The 11,451-nt window shown below is 38.7% G+C and overlaps 1 protein-coding gene across 1 annotated transcript; it reads right to left on the bottom strand.

Annotated features, from left to right (window-relative positions):
* Nucleotides 1-616: 616 nt before the first annotated feature.
* Nucleotides 617-9,538, bottom strand: RPA1 (replication protein A 70). Its single transcript, XM_034976233.2, has 11 exons — nucleotides 9,345-9,538; nucleotides 8,321-8,568; nucleotides 7,834-8,094; nucleotides 7,204-7,366; nucleotides 6,616-6,820; nucleotides 5,501-5,613; nucleotides 5,196-5,267; nucleotides 4,664-4,818; nucleotides 3,695-3,953; nucleotides 2,455-2,649; nucleotides 617-1,291 (listed from the first exon to the last, which is right to left on the bottom strand). The coding sequence occupies exons 1-11, from the start codon at nucleotides 9,375-9,377 to the stop codon at nucleotides 1,181-1,183; spliced, it is 1,815 nt and encodes a 604-aa protein (XP_034832124.1). The 5' UTR covers nucleotides 9,378-9,538; the 3' UTR covers nucleotides 617-1,180.
* Between the last annotated feature and the right edge of the window lie 1,913 nt (nucleotides 9,539-11,451).

Below are 11,451 nucleotides of genomic sequence, written 5' to 3'. Positions count from 1 at the left end.
GTACTACTTCGTAGTACAATTATTACCTCCTATGTCGATGCATATGGAATAAGAAAGTACTTTTATTACTTCCTACATCCATGCATTGGGAGTGCTTGTAATTATAAGCACTCCCAATAATTATAACTGTGTCAAGTGTCATGTCAAAAGTACGGTCACCTTTAAATTACGGACGACGAGGAAAAGTCGTACTTTTACACAGTACTAAAGTCCCGCAGTGATTTTTGGAACTATGAGCCAGGTGATGTCGACAATGTTGTCGTTCGTCGATGTTATCAAGTTCGTTCGTTGTGGTAGATTTTTTTTGAGTTTTTAACTAGCTTAGTGCATTTTAAAGATTGTTTAGTCACGCGAGTACAGCGCTGCGTCTGTGGGACTTCTTTCATGAAATGGACTTTAGTATTTATAAATTCTATGGGGTTGATACTATGTTGGGTACAGATGTCTTGTCACTAACATATTTTAGTTCCAAGTACGCTCACACATGAGACTCACTACTGCTACCAGAGCCAAAATGGCGAAAATTTTGCTTCAAAAACAGATCGGGAATCGCAGGTCCAGTGTACTTGTATTGGTAGAGGCCATGTAAAGACTCTAGAAATGAAACACTAACAAGTCAATTTAAACAAATTTTTATTGTGTGTTCTTCGTGATTACAAATATTTTTCGAAAAAATAGATCACAATTTTGCTGTTTAAAAACTAACTCTAACTTATCAAATAAAACATAAAACTATCTCATAATTACTGAAATGAAACTTATATAAATGAATTTAGACAATATTATAATGGCAACACAGGTACAGTAGCCGGCAAGAAATATTGTACATCGACCTGTAGAATGAGATTTCGGCTTTGTAGAGCGTTGTCTCTGTTACTCATACCTATGTGACGTTACGTCGGTTTCAACGACAGAGACAACGCTCAACGAGTTTATAAAGGTCGATGTACAATATTTTCTGCCGCGTACTGTATTAGCATATTATGTAGTTCGGAAAATGAATAACGTAGTGGTTTTATACTCTTTAAAAGGCACGTTCCCACGGCAAAACGGAAGCCGTTTTTTGCAGTATCCGTTTAAAGATGAACAATAGTTTCAATGCTGAGGACCCCCGGATGGTATAATAATACAAATAATTTTACATATTGACCATACTGCAATTTCTACTGAATAATTAAAATTAAACTTGAACCCCGCTCAAGGCCGTGATACTTTTAATGAGTTTAGCGTTAGCGTCTTTGTAGTCCACTGGCTTAGCCGACATCACTGTTGTCTTCAGTCTGGCTTCATCCTGTACAAAGAAATTTTATATGAGTTTCATATAAATGACAAAATTACAAGATCGATAAAATATCAAGATATTATGGCCAAGCGAATTTTTTTTTCACAGTTTAGAAACATCTTAGATACTAAAGAACTACCCGTTTGAAATCCAGACGTCACTGAGGTTGCATTAGTGTTAATAATATGTTAATAATTAAAATTTACGCACCAATGAGTCGGTGCCATTTTGTTTGTTCAATAACCCTGTCCATGCGAAGTAATATACGAGTCAAGGGTTTGTCACCTGAATTTTGGCAATGTGGTGTGAACATTTTAGGAATTAAAGCTCATCTTCAACCGATAATAGCATCTAGCATCAAGAATTATATAAGAAAACTGATCAACTATCTATTAGTCAATTATACAAATACAAAACATGCATACTAGTTAGAAAAATACTCTTAGAGTCCGTACATACACAAATCACTTTTAAGACAAAATCTCATAAACATGGTACACGAAACAAACATAAACTACAATTAACTAAAGCTAGGACTAATTGTGGGGTGAAAACTATACAGTTTGAGGGAGTACTACTATATAATAACTTGCCGAAAGACATTTTTAACGAAAAATCTTTTCCAAAATTTAAAGAAAAATTAAAAAAATATTGTCAAACACTATAGTTTTAAATATATAGGTACTAGTTTTATTATTGTATAAATTCACCGTATCATAAATAATGTTTTCTTCTATATTTAAGTTTAAAATTGTTCTCATGTAAGTGAACTTTTGTTCTTTTTGAGAAAATAAAGTCTTTAAACCTATAAGACATTCACGGCTTGTCACTTCTAGGGACTTCCACACACCACGGTCTCGCGCCGCCTGAATCCAGCGGCTCCCTGCAACTCTTTTGAAATCGTTTGTCCACTTAGTCTGCCTTATCCGACATCCTGCAGAAAGAAATGCGGGAAGCGAAGCCAGGAGATAAAAAAAATCAAACACACATACGTTTCAATTTTAGTCTTCAAGTTTGACGAAGATCCTCAATGCCAGCATCGAGGTCGACAGTGAACTGGCCCAGCATCGCTTGAGATTCCTTTACAACGTAGACCCCCACAAAAAGATGGTTTCAGAAGTACCACCCGAGCAAGCCCAGAGTAGATCCATTAAAAAACATTAAACACTCACACTATATGTTTCCATTTTAGTCCTAAAGTTAAAGACGAAGGTCTTGAACTTAACGTCCTCGAAGAGTTGCGTATAAGCCGCCTTGTCGTACTCCGACATGCGGCCGACGTCCGCTGCGGATTGGCCCAACATCGCTTCCGCGGCCTCGTTGAATGCAGTTATACGCTGGTCGCCGGTCGGGTCCGACACGTTGGCCTGAAATAGTTGGGTAAAATTAATTGGACTATAGGCAGAGTGAACTAGAGTGAAGGAACTCTCGGTTTGATCCTAAATCAACGATAATATGTCAAATATTAGGCTATGCTGACGTAAAATCAAAGAAAAATAGGGCTACTTTAGGGCTACCTACGTCAAATGTACAAACATTTGACACCTGTCAGTGACGTCCAAGCCTAGACGTTTTGTTACAAGTTTCTAACTGTTGTAAGGGCAGTTTTAGACTAGCATTTTATACGCGCGTATGAGCTCGTTTTTGGAAGCGCATGTAGGCGAGTATAGGTGTGTCTTTTGGCACACGCTCAACTCGTACGAGCGTTGACGCGCTTCTAAGCTCGTATAAGCGCGAGCCGCGAGAGACACCTTCCCGCAACACCACCGGTTCGAGCGAACACGCCGAAATATGCCCGTATACGCGAGTCCGGTTTTTTGAAGCGCGTAATGTAGCGCGCGTGTAAGCGCGTATGCTGAAACGACCGTATACGCGCAAAAAATACGCGTCTGAAACCGCCCTAACCTGTGCTATAGGTATCATCATCATCATCATCATCGTCAATCGATAGATGTCAACTGAATCCAGCGGCTCCCTGCGACTAGTACTCCTTCCAACACAGCGCTTTCTATTAGATAGGTTAGTTTCACCTTTATCCACTTCATTTCATTATTAGTTTGTAAGTTTTATTTACAAAATAAATAATTCATACTTATAAATGCGAAAGTGTGTCTGTTTGCTAGCTTTTCACGATTTTGAAATTTGGTACAGCTATAGCCTACATCCCAGGGAAGGACATCAAGGCGAAAATCAAGGAATTCTCACAGGATTCTTAAAAAATCTAAATCCACGCGAATGATGTCGTGGGCATCATGTATCCTGGTATGGAGATAGCTTGCATATTGGAGACAGACATAGGCTACTTTTTATTCCAGAAAAACAAAGAGTTCACACGGGATTTTTAAAGAACCTAAATCCACGCGGACGAAATCGCGTGCATTTATCTAGTAAAAAATAAATATAAATACTCACTCCAAGCAGCAGCCTGTATTTATAGTTTGGATACTCGCGGTTACACTTCTCGCATCGGAAGAGTCCGTTTTCCTGATCGACGAGCTTCTTATTGCACTGCTCTTGAGGACACGCCTTGTAGACGGCGTTGTCCGCGAATATGAAGGTGAGAACGCCCAGCAGGGTGTAGTAGTCTCCCTTCTCCCCCGTGCCCAGTCTGCGGGCCTCTGCTTCAGAGAATGTGATCCATTCGCCACTGCCTCCGGGTTGTCCACCCGCTCTGTAACAGTAAAGATTCGATGATGAACTGTCCGGATCCTGGAAACCATCTTATCAGCTTAGTAGCTCGAAAATGATTTATTTATCGTTCGAAATCTGCATGGAAAAGTCGATTTTATCTGCTAGCGAAGAAGGATTATTAGAAATTTGACTATAGTGTAACCTTTTTTGCTAATGGGTGGGAAATTTTATCAAGATACCCAATGTCTTGAAACAGAACTGAGATTTTTACGTATTAAAACCCCTCAGCACATATTGGGAGGCCCCGAGATCTCTTACGAACACATTGGTGCCCTATAGTGTACTGAACTTTTTTTCTATTAAAAAATACAGGGTGTAACCTTCTGGTTACACCCTGTACTTAGTGCTGTACACACTAGCAAAAATTTAGCGTTATTGTTATAATACCACAATCCAAAACCAATAACCATTTGCCTCATTTTGTAGTTGTAGTGATTTAGTATTTTCAAACCTGCAATGAATATTGCGTGAAAAACTCGTGACCTACTTAAGTACGTAACGTTCGTTGAGCTGGCGTCTATCAGATGTTTTATTTGCAATACCTATATTGTAAACTTTTACAAAATTATAGGATTTTTAATTTATTTTTTCGCGTTTTATTTGTGGTATCATATCAGTAATCATCAGTACTATCACCTGTCTTCGTTTTTGCCAGCGTTCTGGTTGCACCTGTATACAATGAAACCATACCTGGCGGAGATATTGACAGTGTCCATGTTAGCGCCTCCATTGTCGTACCAGCCCCGCAGGCGATGCGCCTCGGGAACGTCGGGGTTGCATCGCAACATCGTAGACGCGAGGCACGACAGAGACTTGCTTCCGTTGAACTCCGCTACACGAGCACCCTAGCATTAAAAAAATAATCTTTTAACGTTAAAAAAAAAAAATTCATTTAGGATGCCATAGATAGCGACTTTAAAAAGATAAAGATTTTTTGATGTCATCAATTCTTTATTATCTATTTTTCCCCAGCTGTTTTAAAAGGTTAACAAACCGCAGAAAATATTTCGGAGAAGCGTTTAAGCACGCTTTGCTCGACACTCTAGAATCTAGATGTTCTAGTTTTCATTGTAAATACAATTTTATTGTAAAGGTGAGAAGGTCCCTATGCACCATGCATAACGTCGTTACTGGTTTCTGCTAGAAACGATTAAAGCTGGTAGAAAAACGACTGAACCAAAGTCCAAAGGGATATCTTTATCCAACAGTATGTAATAGTCACCTTTGCAGACACCACAGGGTTGCTGCTAGCATCAAAGGTCTCTGCTTCATTGCCCCAGAGTGTGAGAGCAATCTGTGAACAAGAGGTACAAAATTGAACATATAAATTATGGCGCGCAAACTATGGCTCAAGGCACATTGCGGAAGTTGTATCGTAATGCAAAGTTGCCGATATGTTGCATGTTCCCTCTGGTCGAAAGGAGAATTTGATCCACACAAAATGTATAATGGATGTTTGTAGCTTTCACTGTCCATCAATGTGCCTTGAGTCTATGTTGGAGAAAGCGTGTGTGTGTGTGTACTCACCGCCCCGCCTGATTGGTCAACCAGTGTGGCTTCTCTTTTCTTGAGTAGCTTCCCGGTGGTCTTTGCTGTTAGTTCCTGTACATCGGATGCTGATTTACATACTCCGATCACATCTGTTGATAATAAGATAAATGTATTAATTGTATGTGATAATGTATAAAATAAATGTAATGGTTCAGTATTAAATGCTTAAACAGACACAATACAGTAAGTGCGACAAATAATGATTATTGTTGCATGATATTTAGCAATTTGAGTAAATCCTGAAATAGCTAAATTTCGAATTTGTGATTTATGGGTGGCAAATTTTAATTTTATTTTAATCCCATATATTATACAGTAATAATCTACATTTTTGACTAAGTTTTTGTTGACAATATTACTGGATAGGATAATCATTCTTCTCTATAGAGGCAGCGCCGATGCGTCCTCCATACCTACATTCCATATCATTCTTTGCTATCGAGAATAACGAACCAAGTATTGTATCAGGGCTGATGTTGGCAATATCGCTGATGGGCACATAGTCGTACTAGACAGTGGGCAGCGCCGATACGTCCTCCGTACAATCCGCTACCACTGTGTCGGGTATGAACGTCATTTAATAATCATTCTTTTCTATAGAAAACAACTTACCAAGTATTCTATCAGGGCTCTTGTTGGCAATATCGCTGATGGGCACAAAGTCGTACTTGACAGTGGGCAGCGCCGATGCGTCCTCCATACATTCTGCTAACACTGTGTCGGGTGTGAAGGTCATTTAATAATCATTCTTTTCTATAGAAACAAACTTACCAAGTATTGTATCAGGGCTCTTGTTGGCAATATCGCTGATGGGCACAAAGTCGTACTTGACAGTGGGCAGCGCCGATGCGTCCTCCATACAATCCGCTACCACTGTGTTGGGTGTGAAGGTCATTTAATAATCATTCTTTTCTATAGAAAACAACTTACCAAGTATTGTATCAGGGCTCTTGTTGGCAATATCGCTGATGGGCACAAAGTCGTACTTGACAGTGGGCAGCGCCGATGCGTCCTCCATACAATCCGCTACCACTGTGTCGGGTGAGAACGTCATTTATAATAATCATTGTTTTCTAACGAGAATAACTTACCAAGTATTGTATCAGGGCTCTTGTTGGCAATATCGCTGATGGGCACAAAGTCGTACTTGACAGTGGGCAGCGCCGATGCGTCCTCCATACATTCTGCTACCACTGTGTCGGGTGTGAACGTCATTTCATAATCATTCTTCAGAGTGGTGTACTGTTTGTTTGCGGTTTTGAGTTGGCAACGACTTATGTAGTATACTTTATCGGCCTGTAGTAATATATTGTTTTTTTCTTATCCTTACACGTTATATTGGATTGAGGTTTGATAAAAATTTAGAATCCTTTGTTTTCCTTGCATAGTACTTGTACATTTTTGAAAAACAACTGTCAAAATCGGTTCGGCTATTTTGAAGTGGGCTGGCCCAGAGAAAAATTTCAAAAATGGGTGTTTGGGATTTCATAACATCATGAGTCATGTTATTAACATGTACCTAAATAGGCAATAACTTTAGGTTTTTACCCGCAGGAACTCTTTGATTTTCTGGGACAAAAAGTAGACAGAAGTCCAGGACAAACCTAACTCTGTCCAAAACATTAAAATATGTTATATGGTAGAGTGAAAAGGTAACAGACACACAGAAGCACACATACCTGTATCATGTCATAAAACTTTTCACACTCATTCTTGAATGCTGTGGCTCTGATCTCCCCACTCTCGTCACACAGGTCCATGCTAAACAGTTTGCCTTCCCCCTTTGGGTTACTCCACGTTCTTATCGGGGACTTGTTCATCACACGGGCCTTTATTACCCATCTAGAAGAAAATAGTAGTATAAATACCAAGATAAATAAAGTTAACAAGTTTCTGCTTACAAATCCCTTATGCATTATAATAAATAAATAAGTAATTATTTACATTTATTATACCTATAGTCCGCGATAGGTCGAGATGGCAATCCGGTATGAGGCGGGGGCGCTCTGCATACCCACGTCACCCGCGTTCACCCGCACGGGGGCGAACGGGTATGCGGGGCGTCCCCACCCTGGTCGCCATCTCAACCTGTCATGTAAAATACATTTTCTTTACTGGAATATAAAAGTTCATAGAGTAAGATAAAATATTAGATAGTACAACAAGGGCATAAATCAAGCCAGACAGCCCAGCAGCAGGCCTTGCCAGTGCTGGTGTGTGTTGAATACTGTCTTCCAAGGGCTTGGATCTGATAGAATATAGAACTAGATGCGCTAGACTCTAGAGACTCAGTTTGATGGTTAACTTACTTATTTTGGTAGGGACTTAGACTAGCGATAGGATGTGTCATTTGAGAGCCAAGAAGGCTGGAATCCAAGCTTGGCCCAGCAGCAGGCTTTGCCAATGAGTGAACAAGCGCTGGTGTTTGTTGAGGCACTGGCTGCATTGGAGTTTGTACTGGGGTTGAGGTTGTTACAGTCTCTTCAGTCAAAGTTTGTGGGTTACCAAGTTTCTTGCCAACTTCTGCACCCGGTGCTAGGACAGTTACATCCAGAATAATCATTACTCGCCTGTAATCAAGAATTTTCTAAATATGAGATTTTTGAGTAAAATTGTCATATTGTCATTTCTATTGGACACAATCTCTCAACTAAATTGACAGGTTTTTAGTTCTATCCTTTCCGCAGGGAGTATTGTGAAAGGGATAGCAATACATTGAATTTGAACAACAGAATATTAGCCACAATTACTGATGAATTAAAAGATGTAACAAAAAAAATTTCATGTGAGACTTACTTTTCTCCTTTACCAGTATTTTTCAAGACAGATGTGATAAATTTATTGATTTGTATCACAGAATAATCAGATAGTTCTCCGCTGATCAATAATTCATTCAACTGTGTTGCGATCATGGCAAAGCTGTGAGAATGTTTTCCATCAGATACCAGCAGTCTGTACCGCTCGTTGGCTCCACTCCCTTGTATTTTCTTGCTGCCCAACACTTGCATTACTGGCTTATCGTAAAGGCCGCCATTCATTATGATCTGAGTACAAAGTCATTTACTTGAATAACAACCTCCTTGGCACAGTGGTGAGTGCTGTGGGAGGTCCTAGCAAGGGCAATTAGGGAATGATGATTTCTAAAGTGTCTCTGGTTTGGTTTGGAAATGGGAAACTTCAGCTTTGCCTAGTTACCAAGTGGTAACTAACTAACTAGGTAAGCTGAAGCTTCCCATCAGACGGCAAAGCCGTGCCGCCAATCACTTTGGCGCTCCGATATGATGCCGCGTAGAAATAAGTAAGGGGTAGGTATAGATTTAATAAAATTGATATATCTGCTATAAGTTGGCCCGCTTCCCTCTTGGACTGCATCATTATTCACCACCATAAGAAAAAATGCTGGAGTATTGTTCTTATTGAAAAATGTAGGTATTTGTTACTTTTTTACAACAAATTTTAAATAGATTTCAATAAAATGTCACAAACAAAAAGCTTTACTCAATTTACTCAAGAAAGACTTAAGAATAAGATATTTTTATTCTGGGAAAAAGAATTTCTGCACGACTTATAAAAGCCTAGCTCGTCAGTACTAATTATTATGAATGTGAAAGTGTGTTTGTGTTAATCCTTCCAAGTCTACAGTCCGCTACAAACTTGACCGGTAAACTTGATCGTGTATGGCCAGCGTAATGTTTCAAACCAGTTTGAAATGGGATTTTACTGTAAATCACCGTTTATGAGTTTAGCAAAGCGAAAAATAATGCTGTCTGTACTCTGTAGTGCAGGAATCATAAAATATAACATGTTGAAACTTGCTTACCTCAAGAGATCCTTCTGAAAGCTTGTAAGCCATCCCTGTTAAAATTTTACTGCCCAATTTATTCGAAACAAAAAACCACAATAAGAGAGCTGTTTTAGATTAACATAAATGTCTAGAAATAGAATTATAAAGAAATATTTTTCCCGGCTATTCCGATTTTAGCGTATTAAAGTTGGAATGACATAGGTATTTTGTCAAGTATCAACGTCAAAATCATAAATCGGCGGGAAAGGGGATAGAATATAGATAAGTAAACGTTACAAAAAAATAATATAACGTTTTTATATCGTTATTTTAGAGACGGGTAACTTTAGTATAATACCGGGTGTTTTATTATAACTAGCTTATTCCCGCGACTTCCTCCGCGTGGACTACAAAAAATTACTCTTAGGGGTTGAATTTCCAAAAATTCTTTCTTACCGGTTGTCTACAGCCCGATTCGTCCAGTAGTTTGAGCGGTGCGTTGACAGATCAGTCAGTCAGTCAGTCAGCTTTTCCTTTTATACCTAATATTATACTATATATAGCTCAATTACCACTCACTCACTGATTGACATAATTGTTCTCCTAGAAAGAGACAGAAAATGATATAATAATGTATGGGAGATATGTTCAGAAGTGGGATTCGAGTAGGGAAAAATTATGACATTTCAGAAAAACAAGATGGCGGCCGACCTGACTTTTGTAACTTTTTTGTTTTCCAACCGATTTTGTTACAACTTGCAACAATTGAAGATATTAGTAAACAATTTTTAGAAAATGTGAAAAAAATTGGAAAAACAAGATGGCGGCCGAGATTTTCAAAAAATTTCCTCCTGTAAAATTTTGTATGAAACTTTTTTTTTTCACTTGTGGTTTCATATAGAAGACAATGATTCCTTAAGGGCAACATATGGAGGGAGCTGATGATTGAGGATTTCGGAGGCGGGTGAAGGGCACGCTCAAGGTATTGAAGATAGGTGGGAGGTGCTCGACCAAATGTCATTCGAAACGTCATCCAATTGCCAAAAATTTGAAAAAAAATTCAAAATTCCGAAAAAAAGATGGCCGCCATACAAATTTCATCGGCGTCCATCTCGGAGGGTATGAAAGATGGAAAAGTGGTTTCTTGGCAAGAGATGATCAGGATCCGAAGGTCTATTTGATGACTTGAAAAAAAATTCAAAATGGCGGAATTTATTTTTTCCGCGGACTCACTCATTGACATAATTGTTCTCCTAGAAAGAGACAGAAAATGATATAACAATGTATGGGAGATATGTTCAGGAGTGGGATTCGAGTAGGGAAAAATTATGACATTTCAGAAAAACAAGATGGCGGCCGACGTGACTTTTGTAACTTTTTTGTTTTTCAACCGATTTCGTTTACACTTGCAGTTATTTTAGGTATTAGCAAACGATTTTTAGAAAAATTAAAAAAAATTGGAAAAACAAGATGGCGGCCGAGATTTTCAAAAAATTTCCTCCTGTAAAATTTTGTATGAAACTTTTTTTTTTCACTTATGGTTTCATATAGAAGACAAAAATTCATTTGAAGGAAAACATGGAGAGAGCTGATGATTGAGGATTTCGGAGGCGGGTGAAGGGCACGCTCAAGGTATTGAAGATAGGTGGGAGAAGCTGGACCAAATGTCATTCGAAACCTCATCCAATTGCCAAAAATTGGAAAAAAAATTTAGAATTGTGAAAAAAAGATGGCCGCCATACAAATTTCATCCGCGTCCATCTCGGAGGGTACGAAAGATGGAAGAATGGTTTCTTGGCAAGAGATGATCAGGATCCAAAGGTCTATTCGATGACTTGAAAAAAAATTCAAAATGGCGGATTTTTTTTTTTCATACAAAATTTTTTATTTTTCAAAATGGCGATTATAGACCTCGAGAGCTGCTTTAGCAGCTCGAGCAGCGAGCAAAATACTAGTAATAATATATAGGTAGATATAAAAGTATTGCGAAGGTAAATGTGGTATATTTTGTGGAACTAGACGTTTACAGAGATTCTTAAACAATTTACAATACAAAAAAACCGGCCAAGTGCGAGTCAGACTCGCGCACCGAGAGTTCCGTACCTGAGTATTTTTTCGACATTTTGGACGCTAAAACAAAAAC

This window comes from Maniola hyperantus, chromosome 15, assembly GCF_902806685.2.
Source record: "Maniola hyperantus chromosome 15, iAphHyp1.2, whole genome shotgun sequence".
Classification (NCBI taxonomy): Eukaryota; Metazoa; Arthropoda; class Insecta; order Lepidoptera; family Nymphalidae; genus Maniola; species Maniola hyperantus.
This window is presented reverse-complemented; position numbering and strand designations above follow the sequence as displayed.